This window comes from Molothrus ater, chromosome 2 (genome assembly GCF_012460135.2).
Source record: "Molothrus ater isolate BHLD 08-10-18 breed brown headed cowbird chromosome 2, BPBGC_Mater_1.1, whole genome shotgun sequence".
In the NCBI taxonomy this organism is placed as follows: Eukaryota; Metazoa; Chordata; class Aves; order Passeriformes; family Icteridae; genus Molothrus; species Molothrus ater.
The window spans coordinates 13,764,120-13,789,091 of NC_050479.2; the positions used below are offsets into that span (position 1 = coordinate 13,764,120).

Below are 24,972 nucleotides of genomic sequence, written 5' to 3' on the forward strand. Positions count from 1 at the left end.
CATCCATCAGTAAAGTGTCACTGCTGAGAATCCCTCAACCTCCCCTAACATTATTTATTCAATAAGTAAAACCTCGATTATTGAAATTAGCAAGGACAATCTAATAACAGGACATTTCCCACACGAAGTGACCACCTCTCTGACTCAGGAAGAGTGAAATGAGGACAGATACCCTCTTGGTCAAAACCCAACCATGATTTCTCCCCATTTTCTTCAGAAGTGCTTATAAAAGTAGTTCATGAAAGAGCAAGAACACAAAGAACCTCTACCAAAGTGGATAACCCCACTTATTCAAAGCAGTGCTACAAAGCACAGATGAATGGCATCACCAAAGGCCACTATTTTAAAGAATTTGTGCATTTCAGATGATTTACATGTCAACTATATCAGAATTAATATGACATTTTTAGTTATACTCTTATATAAGACTGACTAATTTGATTCTATACAAGTATCCTGAGAACATAGATTTTATTAAACATCACATCTTCACTAAAGAATTGAGGGAAAAAAACAGGTATAAAATCACACTGTACCAAATACTGTTTTTACTTTTCATAATTTATGGACTGTTATTGCATATAGAAAAAATTGGTGGATTTAATCAGCATACATTTTATAAGACTATTTCATAAATAGTAAAAAAATTTTATTTATTCTGACAAAAAGAGTATAGTTTATAAGCATTGTGCATTCCACTGGAATGATGAACTGCTCTTAAAAATTAATTAAAGCTACAGTATCAGCCAACATTATATGGAAGCAGCCAAGAGATTGGTGTTGGAGGCAATGAAAACCTATAGGTTTTATTTTAATTCATATCTTTCATTCTCTACCTTTTTTTCCCACCTACACAGGAGGGAAAAAAATATCAACCATTGTGGTGTTTTAATCTCAATCTAAAAATATGTGATTTAACTAATTGATCATCTCAGCAATAAGGTATCTTTTTCTGCTATTTTTGACTATTAATTCTAGGATGTCTAGAATTAGCATGACATCGATGGATACATAGATACATAAATGCAGGGATTCATGCATGCACATATACATACATAGAAACACAGAATTTTAATAAAGCTGGTCCAGACGTAAACCATTCCTTTGTCTTACAGTCTTGCAGCTGACCTTATGAAGTCTTTCAGTTAAAACCTTCAGTATCCAAAATATATCCATTGAAGCAAAATTTATTCAAGCCCATCAGTTAAATATTCAGTAATTTATTCTGTTTTCTTTTAGATGCTTGTCTTTGAAGTCAAACACTATTTAACCATACAGGGTTTTTTTGTTTCCTGACGACTTTTGAACAGAAGTTATGTGAGGGTCTGCTTGTCTTCATTTTGACTCAATTATAAGTAAGAAGACTTTTTCAGCCTCTCTCAGGCAAAGACCATTTTAAATGCAACTTCTGCTGTGCTAACTGGTGCTTGAGATCCATGTAGCTCAGAGAGGGATCATAGTTTCAGTTTGAGAAATGAGAGGATTTAAATGTAATATCTAAACAGATTTTTTTTAATCTTTTATAATTAATTGTTGCAGTTTGAGAACTGAAGTTCTGTATTAAAAAACCCCAAACCACTATGTATCAGGTGGAACTGGAACCCTCCTAATAACTGAAGTTTTTCCCTGTTTGGTGCTTATTCAATTCAGACCTTGAAATTAGTGGAAGGAGGATTGGGATCATGGTTTCCTGGCTTGTTTGCCTGTAATTTGTACACCCTGGGACAAGATTTTGATGCACCAGATGTCTATTAAACCCAAGCCGCTGTTGCAAAGGGCTCAGTCATTAAAGCCTACGGTGATATGTCCCTGTAACTTGTGAAGAAGTGGCAGGAGGCTGCCCGGGAGACCATGATCAGCCTGGCACAGGATATTGATTACAGAAAAGAAATTAGATGCATGAACCTCCCCACTCATGCCTCTTGCTCCACTGTTCTTTTAAAAGCTGGCTGACTTGTAAGGATTCACAGAAGACCATCTGTTGAGCTTTTCCAATCAAACCTAATTTGTATTAATTTATTTTCGAGAGCAAAGAAGACACACTCCAGCCTTTTGAAAGCTCATTTAGCCCCAACAGCTAGAAGAAGCAGTTTAGGATATGTTATTCAAGATATCCAATATGTTGACTAAGATTTTTAGACAATTCTATTTGGACAGACATGACAGACCCTACATCCTTCTCTCTGCCATTATTTCAACTTCCTCTCTCTCTTGTAATAAGGTACACAATATTTCTTTTCATGCTCTTCAAACAGAAGGACAGAATACATGAAGCATTTACCAGAGATAGAAATTAAGTAAGCAGCATGAAAAGTATTCCACTTCCACTTTGAAATTCTGGCCTAGCTTAGATAGGTAATAACACTACTGCAAGAGAGACATCACATGTATATGGAAAAAACTATCATTCTGTAATGGTACATGTATATGGAAAAACCTCTCTGTAGAGAAGATAAATCAAAATGCATCTGGAGTGAATAGCACACTCTCAGCATGAAAGCAAAGATGAAATTCATCCTTTCAAACTCAAAAGAAATAGAAGGCAAGGGAATTTACATTTCCAGTATATTGGCAATCATCCAACTTGAAGAAAGTCTGCTTTCCTTTCATCTCTATTCCCATGCACCTGCCTGATCAGGGAGGGCTGAGCACTCACCTGGATATGTCCATACCTGGTGCTACACCTTCAGGACACCAGCACCAATCCCTGAAGAGCTGGCATATGTGCTTGGGTTTATAAAAGGGCTGCCTGCTACCTCTGGCTGCTCCAGTCCTAGCACTGCTCATCTGTGCTGTCCAAATATTCTTCTAACAGCATAACACTCCTGCAAATATTTCTCCTAAGAAAATGAGCTACAAATTTCAGGCCGAGTGCTGTATTAATCATGGTTTAATCATTTCCCTTGAGTATGCTTTCCATAATGTGTGAGTAGTTCTTGCAGAATCACTGATAAAGGAGCTTAGTTAATAGGGAAAAGATTCAGCTGTGAGATTTGCTTAGTTTGGCTACCTGTTTTTCTTGCTTAGCCACCTCTTTTGACATGTATTTGCCTTTTTTCTTGACAGCTGTCTCATTCTTTCTTTTGACATTCTCTTTTCTTTCTACTTTCTTTCTCATCTCCTCTTATTTACTTATCTACCCCTTTCCCTTTCACCTAGTTCATACATTTTTGTATTATACTTGGTTTTCTTTGAAGATGTGCAGAAGATAAATTCACTTGAAATTTAGGTCTCAAGGGGAAAGACCCTGAGGCACAATTCTCTTGTAACTCCTCATGGTCTGGATGGCCTTAGATGCTCGTGTCCTCTGATGAAGTCTGATTTTTAAAAACAATACTGACAGTGCCCACTGAAGCTAAGTATTACTGAAATCTACTTTTGATTCTATCAAGGTTATCAACAGCCAATGGAGCCTCTCTGTTCTAAAATTTTTTTGCTTTATATTATCTTGGTCATATTCTCATGCTATTTAGGAGAAGGAAGTATGGTAATTTCACTTCAGCAGTGTAAAAGCTACACTTGTGTGTGTTGAAGCAGCTGTACATCACAACCAAAGATGTAGCCGTGGCTCCTGGGCAGGTGTCAGCCAGGTTCCATGGGAAGGGCCTGGGAACTCTGAATTTGCTATGATTAGAGCTGCTACTATTACAGCCATGTTCTTTATCCATCTCTCGGCAGAACAGAACGACGCTTTCGCCAAAACTGTTATAATAGCTCTCACTAAAAGGCAATTAATGTTTTCAGCACCAAGAATTTGGTACTCCAGCCCCGTGCTCCTCCCCGGGAGCGGAGCGGGCAGGCGGGAGCTGTCCGGTCAGCACCGCCCCGCCTTCGCTGCTTCTGAACCCATCAAACCTCACCGCGGGTGGCTCTGAGGGGTGACCGAGGCCGCAGGGCCCGGCTGTGCAGCCGCGCCCGGGCTCGGGGCGGACACAGCGGTGCCGGCTCGGGGTGCGGCGCTGCCCGCCCAAGGCGCCGGCCGTGCTCGGAACGCGGTTCGGGCTGGAGCCAGCAGGGCCCTGGGGCCGAGAGGGCCAGTGGGATCCTGGGGTGCATTAGGGACAGCAGTGCCAGCAGGGCAGGGAGGTGATCCTGCCCCTCCACTCAGCCCCAGTGAGATGAGTGTGTCTGGAGTGCTGTGTCCAGTTCTGGGCTCCTCTGGACAAGAGATCCTGGAGTGGGTCCAGTGGATGGGAACAAATATGATTAAGGGACGGGAGCACCTCTCTAACAAGGAAAAGATGAAGAAATTGGGCCTGTTCAGCGTCTAAAAGAGTCGACTTACAGGGAACCTCATTAATGTGTATAAATATCTAAAGGGGGGACGCCAAGAGGGCGGAGGCTTTTGGAGGCTCCTCTGCTTAGAACAAGAGGCAGCAGGGAGAAACTGATGCACAGGAAGTTCTACCTGAACATGAAGAAGAACTTCTTCAGTGTGCAGGTGACCGGTCAGTGGAACAGCTTGCCCAGAGAAGTTGTGCAGTCTCCCTCACTGGAGATGTTCAAGAACCTTCTGGTGCCATGTGCTGTGGCACGGCACGGCCCTACCCGAGCCGCTGCCCGCGCTTCCCTCCGGCCGGGCCCATTCCGGCCCCCTGAGACCCGCGGGGGCGGGGCCCGCCCGCGGAGCCGCCGTGGGCAGCGCGCGGTGGCGCGGCGGGGCAGCAGCCAACCAGGAGCCCGCATGCAAATAACTGGCCCCGCCCCCGCGCGCGCAGAGCGGGGCGGGGCCCGCCGGTTGCCGTGGCGACGCGAGCGGCCGAGCCCCCGGGCGGCTCCCGGGGAGACCCCCCGCGCCGGGCGGGCCCGGGCGGCGGCCATGCCAGTGCGTGCGGCCGGTGCTGAGTCAGGAAGAGGCATCCCCAAATCCCGGTCCGAGACCATGGAGGAGCTGGAACACACCTGCCCACAGCCGCGCCTGGTGAGTCGGGCCCGGCCGCGGCCCGCCCGCTCGAGCCGCCCCGGGTGCTGCGGGGCCGCTGGGCCGGGGGCGAGGGAGGGAGCCCGCGGGCGGCCGGTGCCGCCTCACGGCGGGTCCCTTTGTGCCACGCCAGGGAAAGGGCCAGCGAAGGCTGTCCGAGGTGGGCTGTGCCGTGCCGTGCAGGAACTCGGGGCAGTGCGGTGACAGCCAGCCAGGATCCTTGGTCCGCCCGTTAGAAACCCGGATCCCCCGCGCTCCCGGCGGGTCCGGGCGCGCCCGGGCACCGGCGCGGCTGCCACATGTGTGCGGGTGGCGGGAGCGGCGGCGGGAGGCGTGCGATGGCCGAGCCGTGCTACGATCTCGAAAGCTGCCAGTTTCCAGTGGTGAATGCAGAGGAGCGGCCCGCGCTCCAAGGAGCCGGCGGCGGGGAGCGATGGCCGGTCCCGGCCGCTCCGGTGCCGCTCCCGCTCCCGCCGGCAATGGCAGCCCCCGCGGGCTCCCCACTGAGCGCCCGGCCCCGCGCTGCCCTGCGGGCCGGGTCCCGCACGGGTTACTGCGCTCAGAACGGCAAATCCCGCTTTTCTCAACTTTAGGAGTCCGGTGAGGAGTTGCCGGTTCGATTCAGGATGTGTAAGGAAGAAGAGTCTCGGAGAGCTGCGGTTTTTGGTGGGACAGGAGAATGAGGGAGGGCCGGGAGAGTGATACTTAAAATAACTCCTCTGATGTTCATTGCTTAAAGACTCCCTCAGACCATGTAGGCAACTTTACGAGGATGCTGTACCCCAAGAGTTCGGGTTCTGAGAGCTGTCCTTCTTTTCATGTGCTCATTTAAAATTTGGAGTGTTTCCTTGCTTCTTGTTTAAATCTGTTATTATTCCCACCAGGAAAGATCTCTCCTTACCTCAGCATGGTATGCACCATTGGCAAGGTGGTAGAAAGTTAATAACAGCAATACATAAATGCAACCACAGAATTGTGGAGGCAGTGTCAAGATGTGAGAATGCATGATGTATGCAACAGTTTAGTACTAGAAATTAGATCACTTAACACCAGAATTCAGTCGCAGGGCTAATTAAAACATATTTAAACATCAAACTTCAGTAATTAAATTTAACACTATAGTTGAGACATTGTTCTGATTTGACAAGAAATAGCAACAGTCATTGGAGCTGACCTAAATTAATGTTTTCTTCTTGCTCATGTTATAATTAAATTCAGCTTTAAAGAAGACTGTTAATTTGTTCATGGAAGGCTTTTGCAGCTGTTTTAATAGGGAAAGTTAGCTCAGATGTAGTTGCTGCAGTGTGTTCATACAGGCTGTCTGAGATTTCTCTGTCAAAAGCTCAGATATAACAACCTGTTTGAATATATTACCCTGTATAGTCTGACATTTTAAAAGATTTTAAAGAAAGGAGTGACAATATGATACCAGTATTTACAGTATCATGCATTCTGGTATAATTTCTGTGGAAATTAAGGTGACAGAGTACATGAATGAAACAGGAATTCATTATGATGTTTTAGATCTTCCCGAGTACCAATAATGGACAATGGAGGCATTTTCAATAAATATTTGTGGAAAGTGTGTCCTTATGAAGTGATACCACATCAGTCATCAGATCTGTGTTATCTTCAGGCTGAAAAAAAAAAGGTTGCCTGGTGAAGTATAATGCAGTACATGAAGTCAGAGTATAGCAAGTGAGGCCAACAAGTGTAGTCAAGCAGTGTCTGAAGTGAGAAAAATTAAGGCTGGGTGTTCTGAAGAGTTAAAGTGAATCACCCCTTGACAGACAGTCTAATAAATGACATGGACATCAAGTTCCTATGAGATCTTTTTTAAGATCTTCAGTACTTGATCTGATCTCATCCTGTGAAGGCAGCATGTGCAGTGGTGGGCCAGTAACCTTGTCACCTAGATTATTAGTGTAAAGGAAAAAGGGTGTCTCAGGTAACATTTTAATATTGTTTGGACCTCAAGGATGGCTTTGGTACTTTAGAATTATATAACTGGTGGCAAGTCTGTGATATTTACAGATGGCTTCTTAATGCTGTTCATTGGTTCTCACACATCTCTAAAATTAATTATCTGGGCTTTCAGGTTATATATAGGCTAAGTTGAAGGAAGCAGTTTTCTTGAGAAATCACCTCAAATTTTAGAAGGTGAAAAGGGGCTGGTTCTTTTCTGAAACTCTTGTTGTCCTTTTCATTTGAAAGAGGAATTATTTCTTTAAAGCTGTAAAACTGTGAATATTTTTAATGGATATGTGCCATTAGACCTCTGATTTTAGGCTATGAAGTCTGCTAGCTTGTCAGGAGCTGTCACATTAGCACTAAAGAACCTGTGTCCTTCAAAGATCAGGAAATCAGGGGACATTGAAGGCAATTCTAGGGTAAGTTTCAATGTGTATTGAAACCTGATATTTTCTAGTGCCCGGTACTGTTGTCATTATAAATTGCCATTAATTTTTTCCCAAGACACTCTGTGCATTTTCTTAACCAGCTGGAGCATTAATGAGCATTTGTGTTGCTTCAGTCAGTTCCTCTGCTCCATCTTTGACTTAATCTTTGCCTTCTTTATGCTCTCAACTTCCCTGTATCTTAATGCCAGGAGGATGTCTCTCTGAATGACCCCACAGGTCTTGGTCTCAATGCACAGCAGAGAAACAAACCCATCAGAGTCACAGGCTTTATCCATAGTGGTGACTTTAGGAGTTTTGTGATCAAGAAAAAAGCCCTCACAAATAGCCTTTCTCCAATCCTGGTTTGCATCCTTTTGCATTTATCCCTTTTCTCATCTGGACCAAACTGCTATGTTAGGCCACGTTCTCATCTGCTGCAGTCCCATTCATATTTTTAATCCTCGGAATACCCGTGGTCATGAGGGCCTTCGCTGTTTTCAGTGGGATAAACATGACCCCTGGTCATATCATGCACATATTGATGGCATGGCAGTTGTCCCTGGATAGCTTTCAGTAGGCTGCAGAGTGCTGCTGGGCTGTGGATCTCAGCCTGGGAATCCTGCCCTAAGGGTTTGCCCACGTGCATCAGTACTAAAAAGGAAAGCTCTTAGTGTAACTGAGAGATACTACAGCAGGAAGTACCAAAGAGGAAGTACAAAACCTTGTGAAATGATTTGCTCATTTTTTTATAATTTATTTATGTCACTTGGGATCAAGAGTTTCACTTTGGTCCCAGGTGTGTGTAGCTCTTGAAGGATTGGTGTGTCCTTTGAAAATTACTGATCTTCACGTGAAAGAGACAAACAGGCATTTCAACACTTTGTTCAGGAAGACAGTTCCATGCAACATCTTTCATAAAAGAAAACAATGGCAACTTATAAGGACAGTGCTGCAGATAAAGCAAACCCAAATAGACATTGAAACTTACTTGAAAATAAACTTCAGAATGCACTTCTTGGTCTCATCTTTCCCTTGAACACACTGAGAGCTTCTTTTCCTTGTATTTCATGTCTCTGTCTTCCAACACAGGCATCAGTGGAAATGTGATAAAGCACTCTTAGGACCAGGGAACCAATGTCTTATTTTCAAAACTGTCAGAGCCTAACTGAGGGTTAGATAAGTTGAGGGAATGCAGGGCAATGAGACATACATTTCCATTGCAGTACTTAATTTAAGAAACCAGATAAGCAGAAACCCACCTGAGTTAGCTGGGGTGCATTATAGGGGAGGAGAGGGAGTAGCTAGGTAGGTATGTGGTTGATTTGGCCTGTGCTCACAGGTACATCAGGGGGTAGAGGGCAAGGCAGGAGGAATTAAGCAGCAGTTTGCATTCATTTAAAGTGACTCTAAGATGATGTAAATAAGCAGCTAAGTGCTTTTTGTTCTGTCTGCTCTGCCCTAGGTAGTGCTATCCCCAAAATACTGGGCTGTTCAAGGCTATGTGACATCCATACTACCCTTGGATGTCTGTTCTCAGGCTGCTGAAGCTGTGGCCAGCTCTCATTTCTTGTGCAGGAGGTGGCACTGGGGCCCTGTGTGGAAGTACCCACATAGTTGATTGGGGGCTTTTTTCCATCATCATTACAAGGACAGACTAGCTGGACACTTCATCTATCCATATGGCAGATAAAACGTGTTCTGCCAAGGCACTGCAAGTGCCACAGCCCCTTTTGGTTCACCCTTGCAGTCCCAGCACTGCTCCAAAGCCCACATTTACTTCTGTAGTGTTGTGAGATTCAGAGGCTACAGCTTTTACAGGTCAGTAGGAATTAGGGATTTAGTATCTTGGGGCCACTGAATCTACAGTACTTGGAGAATGAGACTCAGGTACAGCTGAATGTGACAGATCACACATAGTTTTAGATATCAGCTGCTTCAGCCATTTTGTTTATTTTCTTGATTTTTTAGGAAAAATGAGACTACATTAATTCAATTTTTTTTCACTTATTCAAGTACATTTGGAACACTGTTATTTTTTTATTTTATTGAAGAGAAGAGGAGAACTTTTAGTGTTTACACACACTGGACCTGTATAATAGTTCAAAGAGTCACTCTGCTTCTTTAGACAATTTCTTGTTGCTGCTGTTAAGCAATGAACTCAAACGCAGAATCTGAAATAATTGCAAGGAAAGTGTACATGCCTTGGATTCCTGTATTTTCATCCCTTCATATTTACAAAGAAAGTTCTAAGAGGTTCTGATGCCATCCCTAGAATAATTGCAATATTTTATTTCCATGAGCTTTCATAGATCTTCATATTCATCTTTCCTATATCACTGGAAGGCAGTTTTAATCAGAGGAGCCAATGATTAATGTAGGGGAAGTTTATTGTGGTTAAAAAGTGTCCCATGCATCTGTTTCTCTCTCACGTGATGATATGACAGGGGGTCTGCCATCTGTTTTCTTCAGTGTGGAATTAAGCATAAATAAATATGTAAATAGCTTTACATTTAAGGAACCCAGAATTGCTTTATTTGACTAGATATTTATTTGGTCCTTTAGAAGTTTGGCTTTTGCTCTGGATTAATTTTCATTTTCATAAATGTTGGCCAGTATATAAAACCACAAACCCATAAAAACGTGCCAAGTGAAGTTTGTGCTTGAGGACATGTAGCAATTTTTTCTGCACTTAAAAAAACCTAAATTGCTCATAGACATGAAAAATCTGCTTAGATTTCCCCCTATTACATCAGAGGACTTGCAGTTTATATACCTTCTGAAATGCTACATTTTCTGCAAAAAAATGTTGCAGTACCTATTTGTCAGGTACACAGAACTACAGATACCTTTTCAGGAATCAGAAATCATTCATAAATACAGGGAGAAAACACTACATTCTATATATTGCATTCTCTGCTTGAAATGCAATGATATTTTAGAAACAGGTTTTATTAGGAGAATATTGCCAAGTTCTTAAACTGTGCTGTTGCCATTACAACAAAGGTTTGTATCATACCTTTAAAAAGGAGTGGAAAAATACTGTAAATAGATTCTCTCTGCTCCCTCCTCAGGAGCATAGACAACATTATAATATAACATATGTATAAAGTGTAAAAAGAACTCAGCACATGCGTGGATATGGAGCAGAAGAAATACAGAATTAGGAGGCAGATTGACTACACAGGCAAGACTATGTGTAGTGTATACTCACACATCCACAATCATGCACAGACATTCACTACAGCCATAACTGTCTGTCCCAGTGTGTCCTTTGTTTCCATGTAATCTGCTTCCCTGTTTTACACACATACAAACAGATGGTATAAGGTGAAAACCTCTTGAAAGGCACTGGATGAATCAGGGATCTTGTAAAGAAGCCCATCACCCTCCCTATGGGAAAATAGATCTTCCCAGAGTTTTTCTGCTGACAGCTGAGGAACTGCAGAGTATGTGTCTCCTGTGCAGGAGGAAAAAAATGTTTGGGTTTTTTTTGCTTCTTCGTAGCTCTGTTTCTGAGTAATGGTTTATACAAAATGCTGTTCTATGTCTGACATTAAATAATTGATAAATGTAAAGTATCTCTGTAAAGAAGCACAAGTAGAGATTGATTATTTGGCCAAATTCACCCAATAGTTTAGCAATATAACTGAGTTGCTTTCAGAAGATTAACCCTTGCCTGTGTTAGAGCAGAGTTGGGTTCTTTTAGCCATATATCAGGTGAATTTGCAGATGACACTATGTGAGGTAGGAGTGATGTTCTGCTTGAGGGTAGGAAGGATTTACAGAGGGACCTAGACAGACTCATTAATGGGCTGAGGACAGTTGCAGGAGCTCAGTAAAGGAAAGTGCCCTGTCCTGCACTTGGGTCACAACAACCCCATGCAGCATTACAGGCTGGGGGAGGAGTGGCTTGAGAGCTGCCCAGCAGAAAGGAACCTGGGGGTGCTGGTCACCAGCCAGCTGACAATGAGCCAGCGTGTGCCCAGGTGGCCAAGAAGGCCAATGGCACCTGGCCTGTGTCAGCAAGAGTGTGGCCAGCAGGAGCAGGGCAGTGATTGTCACCCTTACTCAACAATGGTGAGGCCACACCTCGAGTACTGTGTCCAGTTCTGGGCCCCTCACTTCAAAAAAGATACTGAGGTGCTGAGTGTGTCCAGAGAAGGGCAGTGAGGGTTGTGAAGGGTCTGGAACGTGTCCTGTGAGGAGTGACTGAGGGAGCTGGGTTTGTGTACTCTTGAGGAGTCTCAGGGGGAAGCTCATTGCTCTCTCCAGCTGCCCGAAAGGTGGCTGTGGTGAGGTGGGAGCTGCTCCCTTCTGCTATGCCTAGAGTGAGTGCACCAGAGGAAATGGCCTTCAGCTGAGACAGAGGGGATCCAGATTAGATATTAGAAATTTTATTTTTTCAATGTTAGGGTGGTCAGACATTAAAATACGTTGCCCAAGGATGTGTGGAGTCGCCATCCCTGGAGGTGCTCAAGAGGCATCTGGATCTGGCACTGGGTGATGTGTTTTGGTGGTTTAGGGGTTACAGTGGTAGTGCTGGGTTGGAGTGGATAAAGCTCTTTTAAAGCTCTTTTCCAACCTTCATGATTCTGTGATTTTATACAGTACAAGTAAAAAGAAATGTGTAATAGACATTGAAAACACAGGAGCTGACGTTGTCTCCACTGAATTGATCAGTAAAACACAGAGTGGCATTAGAGCAATGGTTACACGGCTCTGGTCTGTTGACCGTGGCCAACTTTCAGCATTCCTCCTGGGTCAGCAGGCAGTTGCCACTGGTCATTGAGTTGCAAATGCTCCACAGCCAGTGTGGTTCTTGGTGATGGTGTCTGCAGGCTGATGATTGACAACTGGTGCTCCTTTGAAGGAGCCACAAGCTTCTTTATCCTGGAATGCTGTGTATCCTTCCTTGGTGCTGGGATGTCTGACAGCTTTCCTGTCTGCAGCCATCAGGACAGGAGAACATCCAGGCTCAGGGGCTGCACAGTGCCCTTGCTGCAGTTTGCTCTTCGAGTGAGTCCTGCCTGGATCACTGGCATGCAGAGCTCCTCCCATCTCCTTCTGGCTGTGCCAGGGGAGCAGGCTCAGGTGGATGACTTCCCAAGGGTCACATTTCACTTCTAGCTGGTGTTCATGGAGGTTGAGGTGCTTCATTGGCAACTCTTTCACTTGAACTCTGCTTAACTTGGGGCCCATCCTACCTCTAGGGATGATTTTGTTTTCTAAATAATGTGTTCCAGTTCAGTCAGAAGTCATGGCTGTCATGCAGGAATCTTGTCACAAAATTCTTTGGCCTTTTGCAAATATTACACTCAATTACGTAATAGTTGTTCTAGTTTCATAATCTATGAATCTCTACATATATACATCATTATGCTTCTTGAAAAGGCAGTGGAAGCTGCTTTTCTTCTGCAGTATCTTCAATTTGTAATTACATCTTGCACTTAATAATTACTTAATACTAATGATGAGCAAAGTATATTTGATTGAAGATTAAGCCCAGAAAGAGCAACAAAGTTAATTTGAAATGTTTGCAAACAGAATGCTGAAGTTACTGTTCCTATGAGGTTAGTTTGCCATATTTTAGTTTACATCCACCTTCCTGAGTCAGCAGAAGTCTGAGAGAAGAGGATAGACTTTTTTCTATACTGGCATTGATAGTAGAATAGTTTGTAAAAAGTTTACTAGGAGACAACCACCAGTAACATTCAATTACAACTTAAATGCTCATAAATTTAGGCTACTGACCCAAAGAGGTAGGAGACAACATAGTTTTCCTTTTTGACAGTGTTTGCTCCCTGAACCTTTAAGAGAAGACTTGGCAGGTCCTTAACGTGGCCTTTCCACTTACAAAAAGTGTTCATACCTCAGAAACTTGGCACGTATACTTACTTTTCAGTAGTTTTGATTGGGCTTTTTCTTAAATATTCCTTGAACTGATGTCATTGTTTCCTGCTCTGTAGTTATTGTTTCCCAACATCAGGAGCAGGTTCCCAAAATAATTGTTCCTCATATGAGTAGACCTTACCCACGTTATTTGTTCCAGTGAAATCACTTACCTGTTTTAAATCCTGCCTCTGAGACAGAAGGTGGTTACAGCATCAGACCTCCCACAGAATTTCCCTGCCAGTTTCATTCTTTCATTAGCACAGGCCCAGCCTGCTTTATCAGGTGTTGCCTCTGTAGCTGTGCATGATTGGAAATTTCATTGATCTTTGTTGATGGCAAAATCTTAGATGACAATGCAACTTCACCAAGAGGAGGAGAGAAGGTACTGTAGTTGCATGAATTAAAAAAAAAGCAGTAGTCCCTTCCATTAGATGTATTTCCTGCAGTCACCCTGCAGGCAGAGGTATAAAGGCAGGTGCATTATGTCTTGGATGGGTCTACATTTACCTACTTAAAAGAATGTTTCTGTCTTCCTTGCTTCTGTCTTCCTTGCTTCTGTGTAAAAAACCCAGCCCAACTACCAAACACAGAGAAGCAAGCAAGCAATAACACAACAGGTTGTAATCAAAAGAGAGCGTGTGGAGGTGCTTATGTCCTTGACCTTGTTATTTCAGGACTCCTCTTTCTCTACAAATCACCATCAACTTTCCTTTTAATCATTAGAAAGACAAGCATGAGTGTTTATCTTATTCCTAGGAGCTAAGTTAAAGGGCTACAGTAACTTAAGAGACTGTGAAGAGAGATAATAAAAAGGCAGCTTCAAGATACACCTGAAAATAAGGTGCTTCTAGCTGTCATGTGGGGTTTCTTCATGAAGTGTCCTGGCCCCAGAGCCAGCTCAGGGATGCCAACCACACTGTGGTCTTCTCACCAGATAGAGCTGTGGGTTACAAAGACATTGCTGGTGCATGTGGGGCTGTGAGGTGCTTGCTGGGAAAGCCCCCATTATCCACCTTACATCTTTTAGTGTTCTGATGTTTACTGAGTATCATTCAGTTCTTCTGCAAATTTCCTAGAAAGCAAGTAAGACACTATTTAAACTTCTCATAGAATGAACAGCTTCTGATATGCAAGGGTTACCAAATATGATGATTTCCTGTACCCTCATTTTACTGAATGCTGTGTCTTAATTTCCAGGAAACAATACTCTTATTGCAAGAGCTTTTTATCATCTTCTGAAGTAAATATCATTAATAAGTCCTAGTATAACAATGACTTCTCCATTTGTGACATGTGATAAGCTTTCTCTCACATATTACTACAGGATGATGCAGGTCTCAGGAGCTTACCTTGGTCCAAAATACAAGGCTAATTTCCCTTGCTTGAGTAATTGCAAAATGTAAATGCCTAGAATATGAGGAAGGCAGAGATGAAGGGAAAACCTATCAGAGAAAGACAAAGTCTTTGTCTAACCATATGATTGTTGGCAAAACTATAGCAAACTTCCAAAAGAAATTTAATGGATTAACCAAAATGAAAAGCTGCTATATACATTATTTGCTGTTTTCTCACAATTCTAATTCTTACCATCAAGAAACTGGAAAGAATACAAGTAATTATATATACAAACTGAAAAGGTTTGATAAATTATTTCTGGGTTTTAATAATTTCTTGAAATATTTTCTCTTATGGGCTTTTATACAAACCAAATGGTCTCATTTTACTCATAAGATGTTTTTCTTAAGCTTAGCAATAATTTTTCTAGGACAGATAAAATAAAATAGTAGTGAGTAGTCATTTGGAAGCTATTGCTATAGCTTTCATCTGTCAGCACATGGTGTTTATGCTTTTCTCTGTTCAGTTTTGACAGAATATGGCTGATTTTAATATATTGCATGTGATGTATTTTCATATCTAGTAACTGTGAGATCAGAGAGTAGAGGGAATATTGACAGGTCTGGTTCTAAGCCCTGATCTGTAAAGTGAGCTTTAATGACAAATATTTATAAAAGCTGGACCGATGGGAAGCTGATAGAGGTTGTTCTCCATTGAGCAGAGACTGAAAGAAAAATCTCAGTGTTACAAAGGTGGTTACATGGATGAAAAGCACCACTGTGTTTGCCTGAGGGGAAAAAGAGATATCTTCCTGCAAACCAGGTCTATTTTCTTCAAATAACCTTCAAGGAAACAACCTCTGCCAAGCTAGGAGCTGATTACCAGTTGCAGGGCTCAGACCATAGCCATTATTGTTTTAACATTTCTGCCTTCCTCTTTATCTCAGCAGGAACCAGGCTGTATGGACTGCCGTGTAACTTGACTTTTCTTGGAGATATAAAGACAGATTAGCACCCAGCAATAGCAAAGCCAGAAGCAAAAAGACAGTATTTAGAAAATAAAGGAAAGAGCTGGCACTGTATGATTATGTGTAATGTTCTACACTGTGCAGCGTGGGTGGCCTGATGAACAGTTCCCCTCCATGAAACCCAGACAGAAACTTGGGCTTGGTAATAGTTTCTCCATTTTTAACCTTGTCTATGCAGAGGTGCTGTGATTTTCATCATGAAGATGCTAATGATGATGATTTCCTTTAACATTTGAGAGTATGGGAAAAAAATAAGGAAAGAAAAATGGAAAGGAAAAGAAAGAAACCTACATAAAATTGCCTTACTTGTAGTAAACAAAATGAATAGCAAATCAGCAGAAAGAACTTGATCTGAATCTTTAAGTCTTTGTTGTTGTTTTACTACTCTAAACTTGATCTGAATCTTTAAGTCTTTGTTGTTGTTTTACTACTGTCGTCTGAGCTTTCCATGCAACAAACCAGTGAGCCCAGAGATCAGCCAGCAATTAGGCATGACATGCCCTAAAGTCTCTCAGGGATACTAAAGAATGCTAAATGCTCGTGATTAATCATTCAGCATCAAAAATCTGAAAAACTGTGTAAAGGCAGAAATGGATGCTGTTATGATCATCCATGGGTACTCAAACTGGTGTGACAACTGTACATCAAATGGTCACTGTCAAAACCCAATCAAGCCACAGCTGCACAGCCATGACCTCCCAGTTAAATCAAGTGACAGATTTCCTTCTCAACCACCACTTCATTTCAAAAACAAAGCAAACCAAAACTCAGTTATGTTTTTGTAAAGATTTCAAGCCAAAAGCTGTAGAAGCTGTTTTTCCTATCAGACTATATGGCAGATAATAAATACCTGAGGGTCTGATGGCTGATAACTTCCTACATAGACATGGGCAGAAAATACAAATTCAGTAATCAAGTTTCCTGACAGATAATGCCATGTCAGTCTTCACACATCCTCACACTGTCTCATGTATCTTTAGGTTATAAGCTCCTCAGAGCAAGTACCCTTGTGGTGCTCTGATCACAGGTAGAGTGTTTTAGTACTATTACAGAATGTGTCAGACCAGAAAGGAGTTGCAGCTCAATCAGCTCTTGTTAAATGGGACTTAAGGTTGCATCCTTGCCTTTATTTTGAATGGCTCCTCAAAATTATAGGAGATTCTGACTAAAACCACAACAAAAAAACCTCCACTGCCAATTATTTGTACTGATGCCAATGGCAGGAAAGGGTGCTTGTTAAGAGGTGGCTCATTTGCAGCTTTCTAAGTCCCAAGTAGTTTTTCCAGCTGTTACTTACAGGTAACAGAATACATTTTTCCTTAGGCCTTCAGAGTCACTGAGAAGTGTTAAGCTGCTCACACCATCCAACCTGACTTTGTTCTGCAAACAAAAAAATTGTGTGCCTTCACCCACCTCAAAGATGACCAAGCTTCTCTAACAAGAGACAAAGAATTCAGTCACATGACATGTTTAAAAAGCTTTATTTTCCTCACCATTGTACCTTGTGTGAATTGTGTGTGCTCAGGGGTGGCCAAAAAGCAAAAATCCCCAGAGAACAAACCGGCATGAAGTCTGGTTACAGCATTCTGCCAGAATGAAAGGGTTCTTTTATAACTGCTTGGTGGTGAAAATAAATTTAATTTCTTTGTGCTTTTTCCTCCTCCCAGACTCTGACGGCACCTGCTCCATTCGCTGATGAAACAAGCTGTCAGTGCCAAGCACCCCATGAGAAGTTGACCATTGCACAAGCGCGCCGGGGAACACCAGGTATGTGGAGAGAGCTACATCCACAGGCCATGGGCACTCCCAAAGCACTGCTTCTTCCATACAAACATCAATTAATGATTATTTGTGCCTTCTACTCAAAAGCAAAAGCCTAATGTCTAGTGCTATCAGGTAATGGAGAAGAAACCAGCAACTACAGTTCTCTTAGAAAAACAACAAGAAAAAACATTTCAAGTTAGAGTTTGATGTATTTGTGGATGTTGGTTGGAAGGAGGGCTTGCCAGCCCACTTCAGCCAGTATGAAAATTGTGTTATGTAGTAGCTACCTTCTGGATTCTCATCTCTGGAAAACTTTTCTTTCACTGATGTTCCTGATGATCACATCAGACCTTCAGTGGCCTTAAAGGTTACTTGCCAATTTCTTTGTCTGGGCATCTGTGATTGGACTGGGAAGCAGGATGATTTCACATGAAGTCCCAAATGTATTCTTCAGCCCCCCCCATATTTGAAGAGCTTATTTTTTAAAAGGCTCTGTTGACTTACTCTACTTATTTAAAATAAGCTTTCAAAGTATGTCCACATTATAGGAGTAAGCTGCAGCTTTCCAGTCAGCTGTGCAAGGAACAGTGCTCTCTCTCCCATGGACCCTTGGATGTCCTGACTGCAGAGACATCTCTCTGCTGTCACTGAAACACAGTCCATGGAGGTTTGAGCTCTGTTGGTTTCATCTCCACTGTGCTTTTGCTTGGAGGTGGCAAAGCATGTCATTTGAGAAAGCAAGTCCTTTTTCATTCTGGAGGCTGCTGCTGAAGGTGCTGTACAGAAAGATTTATAAGAGTGATAGCATGAGAAAGAGAAGTTATAGGCTCATTAGAGAGAAGAACTTGGGGAAAGTCTGGAAAAAGTGAAGTAAAAGGTTTGCATAGAGGAGGTAAGCAATTGATTTTTATAGCAGTAAGCTGTGGAAAAAGTCAAGGCAAGAGGGAAGGAAAGGGAAATGATGGGAAAAATCCATAAGGCATATCTGATTAGAAAGGCAGAGAGAAAAGAACAAGACATATGGTGGAACTCTGAATGAGGTAGAAAGATGACATTTTTGCTAAATTAGAATATGGGGATGATGGATGATAATAAATAGGGTAAGTCTGAGAGAAAACAGCAGAGAGTACAAAGAACAAGTAATGTGCAGTATCAAAAACTGCAGGTTCACCTGTGGGGCTTTTGAATATCAGAACTGGGGTAAATCTGTGCAATCATCTGATCTGGGAACAAAATGCCATCCAGGAGAATTAAGTGCAACTTGTTTGAGATCTGAAAAATCACTGTTGTGTTTCTTTTTCCACAGTTGACAGACCTGTCAGAGTGTATGCAGATGGAATATTTGACCTCTTCCACGCTGGCCATGCTAGAGCTCTTATGCAAGCCAAAACTCTATTCCCAAATAGCTACTTATTAGTAGGAGGTAAGATCAGAGTTATTTATTGCACTGGATTTTTGCTTCTGTGCTTCACTATCAGAAAGTTATTGCTGTGCTCCCACCCCCAGCTGTTTATACACTATGACTTGAATGCTGCTTTCACTCAGGGGCTTTCTATAGGTGATTTGCCTTGAATTACATCTTACAATTGCATCAATTAAAGTAAAAGTCAAATTCTGCCCTCAGCAGCACAGGCACAATTCCCATTCTAGTTAAAGCAGGTGCCTGCATGGGCTCTGAGCTTAAAATAGCTCCATATGAATAATTTACCTTTTTCAGTTATTTGCTCAAAATTGTTCAAAGATGGAGATGAGTGAATGAGAGCAACCATTATTTATTTCTGGCTCATTAGTCCCTTTGCCAGCCAGGCACAGACCATGACCTCTGCCTGCCAGGCCCAGACCCAGTCTTCAGCATCATCACAGAAGCTAAGTCTGGCCCATTGTCATTGAAGACCCAAATGTAGGTCATGAGTGGAATGTCATTTCAGTTCACAGGTGTCCCCAGGCAGGTTACTTTCTTAATCCTTTTTTTTTTTTTTTTTTTGGCTAAGAATATCTTCTTTTCTTGGTGTGTGCCTGGCTAACAGCTGTTCAGCAGTTGGCCTGTGCCAGAGGAGTCACTGGAGGGTGGCTCTTTCCTACCTAGTTGGCTGTGCACGCCCTGCTCTCATGAAGCCTCATAAATGTGCAGTTTGGTTCCATTTTCCTTGCCCCTCCAGGGTTGAGATATTCCTCGCAGAAACATTTCACAGCAACCTTCATTCAGCTGCTCAAATGCTTTACAGTGAACATGAGTGCAACCTTCAGGTACTATAAGGTGCATTATTTTGCATATTTGTCCCAAACAGTTGCGGGGGCGGGGGGTGGGGGGGAAAGACCCAACACAGAGGAAAACCAAAATCTCTTTATAAACATGTATTTTAGTTTTACTCAAGTTTATGAAATGTGGCAATTCCCACGGAGCTTCCTGTGAGGTAAAGGACAAGTCCCTTTGTTAGGAAGGAAACATTAAGGATTCTCTGGTTTCCTGCTGAGCCAGACAACTTGCAGAAGCAGCAAGTGGAAGCACAAGACTGTGAGGTTTAAAAAAACAAGCAAGTTATGTTCATTTTGTTGTTGTTTTCAAAGGATATGGGCTTGCCCCAGATAAGAGAAGGAGCTTTGGGGAAAAAGCCTGGCTCCTTTGAAATTCATGGCATAGCTTCACTTTGCCCCTATTTTTGGTGTGAAGGACAAAGCAGCCAGCACTCATCAGCACCTTCTCCCAGCAAGGCACTGTGTGTTAGCATGTTTAAAAAATGGACACCTTCCCACACCCACATAAAATTTGTGCTGCAAAAGCACCGGTGTCATATGTCTTTGTGGGCATCACAACAAGCCCCTTCTATTTTTCTTGTGAAGACAATTATTTAGACCTAAGATCACTTTTCTTTTTAAAATGGACATTTATACCTTCCCAAATCAGTTATTAGAGCAGGATGACAGATTCAAAAGAAGTACAAAGTAAGATATTGTGTCTGCATTGTACATGAACAAATAGTAATCAGAAAATAAAATCAAACCTTTCTTCAGAATTCAAGCAAAAATTACTATTTCCCAATAATTTCAGTAGACTTTTTCTTCCAGGAGAGGGTTGCCTAAAGATGTCATAAAGGCTGTAAATAAATACAAGTACAGTCTCTGAAGGGATTTTTCTCCTGAAAATGCTTTGATCACCATTAAATTTCTTGTCAGCAGGCATCAAAACTGACATAATAGGACAGAGTAGCATTTTGCTTGCTGAAATTCATACGTATATTATTATGTGGCTTTGAATTTTGCACAAGCTTCAGGGCTATCTATGCCTTTCTACATTTTTCCTACTTTGAAAGTCCTTAATGACCATCACAGCAAGAACATCCATTTCACATCTCAGAAAAGGCTGTATCTTTGCCAGCACCTTGCCTGATAGGTTGATGTTTTCAAATTAGAAAGAAGCAGCAACTGTAGGGCTGCTCTCACACTTCACTGCGGCACTGGTAATGTTACATCTATCATTTGTCAAGTACATTTACAGACAAAGATCCAAAGGCACAGGTTTGACCTGTGGTGAAGGACAACCACTGGCAACCCAGCTATAAACGGGTATCACATTATTCCATGTGGGGTGTCAAATGACTGTTGTAGATGTAATGTTGGAAAGAGGTGGTGGTGGAGAAGGTCACTGGTTTTTACACAATGTTATGTGGGTAGAAAGACAATACCTAACTTTTACAGTCCTCTGGTAATGTGGGTCTTGCTGCCCCTCATTTTAAAAGCAATGTGACAAAGTATTGGTGCATCCAGAGTTAAAGGTGCAGGATTTCTGGACCTTTAATCTGCTCATTTCACTAGAGTATATGGCTTCTCCCAGTCCTTTCCTTGGGGCTTCCTTCAGCAGCTTTCCATTTGAACATGGCACAAGCCTTACTCTCCTTTCTGTGAAACCTGCTGAACTCAAAGCTAAGCTTGGAGACAGATTCCTATAAAGTTTTCTATTACTTGTTTTCCATCAGGATTTATTTAATGAGAAACTGTCCCACTGTGATTTTGAGCTTTGTTGGCAAATTTACCTTTTAGAGTGTTGTTTATATAAAAATAAAAAGCAGGAAGTGGAGGCCCAGAGAGGCTGAGGGGTCTCCATCTTTGGAAACCAAACTGGACATGGCCCTGAGCAACCTGCAGTTGACTGTGCTGGGAGGAGGGGGTTTGGATTAGGTGATGTCAAGTGGTTTTCCTGCCTCGACCATTTTGTGATACCTGAAGTTAGTAAGCACTCTGTGATTGTGCTCACAAAGCACGCTGTGTTGTTTGTTTGGTTTCAAAGCATTGGCCATCACCCCTGGAATATCACAGCCCATGAAATCTCCATTTAAGAGTGGGATTGGTTTACCTTAGCATGTAAAGGATCCCACCTGAAGTGTCTTAAAATACCATACTTGGCCTCTGGCTGCAGCTCCAGAAGGAGAAGATTGTCTCATTATTACACAGTTGTATCTGCCAACTCCAAGCAGAACTCTTAGATGCCCTAGAACACCCCCCAAAATTGCTAAGCTAATAACTAAGTGCTTGATGGATTTACCTAGAATAATCAACTCCTGGTCATGCTAATTTTACTGAATGTGGAGCCATTTTGCTCATACTTCTATATTTTAGTTTGCAGTGATGATTTAACTCATAAATTCAAAGGCTTCACTGTGATGAATGAAACGGAGCGATACGAAGCGCTCAGACACTGTCGTTATGTGGATGAGGTCATCAGAGATGCACCCTGGACATTGACACCTGAGTTCCTTGAAAAACATAAGGTACCTTTGTTCCCTTGTCTCCCCCTTCCCCTTTGTAGACTGACAGTTGAGAATGAGCAAGTCTGAAATTCTATTAAGTGGAGCAAATTATTTTATTCAGTTAATTCCAGTTGCTGAAATTAGGTACCTAGCATTCCTTGCCTCCATCTCTGTCAGAAAACATGATGTTTATTTTGCCTTTTTTTCTCAATATGCTGAGATGATTTCTCTACTGTGATTTTTGAAAGGTAAAATAACACTGAAAAAATTACTGATAAATTGACTTTCAGAAAAGGAGATGGTAAACCAGGAAAGTTGTCACCTAGTGACTGAAGTCCTAAATTAAAGACATGATTCTTATTAATGGCAACAGGTGCAATATGTAAAAATACCATGTGCCCTCTAAAAGGCAGGATAGAGTGTTTTACATGCTATTGATTGCCTTGCAACACATATGAATCTTAACAAAAGCATAATTAAGTGGGATGTATTTTAGTGTATACATCACTGGGTGACAGAAGGACAGCATGACAGTACTAGGTATACATGTATATATGCACAGCCCTAAGGACCCAACATCAATTATCCTGCCTTCATGGTTTTGAAAGCCAAGGCTTCACCAGTTACTTTTGCAGTAGGAATAAAAGCAGGAGCCTGTGTCTTGGGTTTTGTACTGCATATCACACTGAGCCAGTCAGAGTGATGAGGTAGTGGCAGTGCTTTTGGAGAGAAGATTTCTGGTTTTTTATAATTGATCATACAACACAGCAGTTGCAGGCCCAAATCTAGTACAATCCACTAGGTGACGGCTTTAGGATGAGAATGTCAAAAGCAAGTTAGCTAAAGTCAAGAAAAGGGATAACTCTCTGTAACAATCCCCCAGTGAACCAAAATCTGGTGCTGGTGATGTGATTCCTCTTCTGTTCCCTGGCAGATTGACTTCGTAGCACACGATGACATCCCCTACTCTTCCGCTGGATCGGATGACGTATACAAACACATAAAGGAGGCAGGTAAGGGCAACTTCACATTTTTAGCACCTTCCTTTTCAGCCTCAGCTCACATTCTTTTATTGCCTTTTAACCAGAACTGCTGGGAGAGGAGCAATAGAGGTAGTATCACATTGTCTTACACCCTAATGGTAGGTACTGCTGACTTGAGCAGAAAGAAAACCTCAGAGGACATCCTTGGCTGAATTCCTGCCATAACCCCAAGAAAACCATTCAGATCTAGCACAAAATAGACCCATCTGCATTTTTAAAACAGTTTTTGACAATTGTTTTTTTTAACTATTTTCTTGACTAAGAATTTTGAATGGATGAAAATGAGTTCAGTTCCCACAGCAGGCCAGCCAACTTTATTCAGTTCTTGATAACCACAAACTGACACCTCCTTGACACATCCCAGTCCTAAATATGGGTAAGCACAGGCAACCTTCAGGAGCCATTAGGATCCACTTGCACTGAGGGTTCTTTTCATTACACTGGCAGAGTGTTTAAATCAGTATCAGAGTAATTAATTTCCCATGACCATTTAGCAGTTTGGTTGATACCATTACATTGAACATGAAGATGCTGAACTCATTAGGAATTTGTGTCTCTTCAGTTGAAGGCAGATGAATTTGAGGAGATAACATTAAGCCACTGCTTGCCAGTAGTAGCTAGCCTAATAGAGTGAACAGTGGAAAGAGGAGGAACAAATCACATCCTTCTGCTGCTGCTCCCTCGAGATCCTGCTTTGAGCCTTGGCAAATCCAGCCTCTCTGTTCTGCATAAACATGTATATTGGAGGCTTGAAAAAATTCCAGAGCAATCTGCCTGATGGTCTTATGCCATGCAAAGTGACCTCAAACTATACTATGACAGCCATAGACCAGCTATTGACCTGAGCTGAAGGAATAAGCTTTTTATGGCAGCAGTTCTTGATCTTTTTCCACTTGTGAACCTCCCTGTGGTATCAGACTCACAGCCCTCCTTTGGGAATGACTGTTCTATAGTTTCAGAGCCAACACCAGCTTCCTTCAGTAGGCAGTGAAAAAAGGTCCCTCCGGTAAGAATGGGTCACCAGGAGACATACTGAACATGTGCTGGATAGGCAGCTATTTTACTTTTCTTCTGTAAGGTGCTGAGTGCACAGGACAGCACAACAGGAACTCTTGGTGTCACTGGATCATTACCAGACTTGGTGTGAGAGTGCCCAAACCTGACACACCCTTGTCTGCTGTCACTGAGCATGGGCACAGTGCACACACAACCCAATGAGAAACTCCAACTTGGCAGAAGAGAGTACAGACTTGCAGCTTCAGGGAGCTGTGGTCCATTGTGTCTGTCACCATGAGATACCAGAGAAGCATCTTGGGTCTTGTATGGCTGAATTTTGCTATGTATAAACTGGGAATAATGTTAACTTATTTGTGATGAGTTTTGAGATCTAGTGCTGTTAGAGTCCCTAATGCTCCAGAGCAGCATTATTACAATAATGAATTTCCCCTTTCTCCCAGGGGTTTTGTTTGAAATAGACCAGGGCTATTGATGCATTTGCACATTTTTCCATAGTTCCAGTACTCCCATTTTTCCACATCAGGTTGTTGGAGAGCAGAAAAGTAGATGGGAAGCAGGGAGCTCCTTGGGTAGATTCTCATGGGCTCCCAATTCCCCACTACCTTCAGTGGATGGGAGGGCATATGGGCACTGGTGAGCTGGGTAACAGTGCACTGACTGAAATTGTGCACATCTGTGAACAATTAGCTTGGAAAACATGGATCAGTCCAACACATGAAGCAGATGAAAGCAAAGTCAGTGACTAAGGATAATGCCCACCTACAGTTCCACTTTCAGCTTAACAAAGGTGGGGTTTGGATTTTGTCCATGTATTCTTGTAACTCTTATC

General features: G+C 42.4%; 1 protein-coding gene across 2 annotated transcripts in view; it reads left to right on the plus strand.

Moving 5' to 3' along the window:
* Nucleotides 1-4,751: 4,751 nt before the first annotated feature.
* Nucleotides 4,752-24,972, plus strand: part of PCYT1B (phosphate cytidylyltransferase 1B, choline) — a 31,916-nt gene continuing 11,695 nt past the window's right edge. For both annotated transcript variants that reach the window (XM_036382388.2, XM_036382405.1), the window contains exons 1-5: nucleotides 4,752-4,921; nucleotides 17,242-17,341; nucleotides 18,645-18,761; nucleotides 21,953-22,104; nucleotides 23,018-23,096. In XM_036382388.2, coding sequence (XP_036238281.1) covers nucleotides 4,820-4,921; nucleotides 17,242-17,341; nucleotides 18,645-18,761; nucleotides 21,953-22,104; nucleotides 23,018-23,096 — 550 coding nt within the window. In that variant the 5' untranslated portion in view covers nucleotides 4,752-4,819. The remainder of the gene's footprint in view (nucleotides 4,922-17,241; nucleotides 17,342-18,644; nucleotides 18,762-21,952; nucleotides 22,105-23,017; nucleotides 23,097-24,972) is intronic.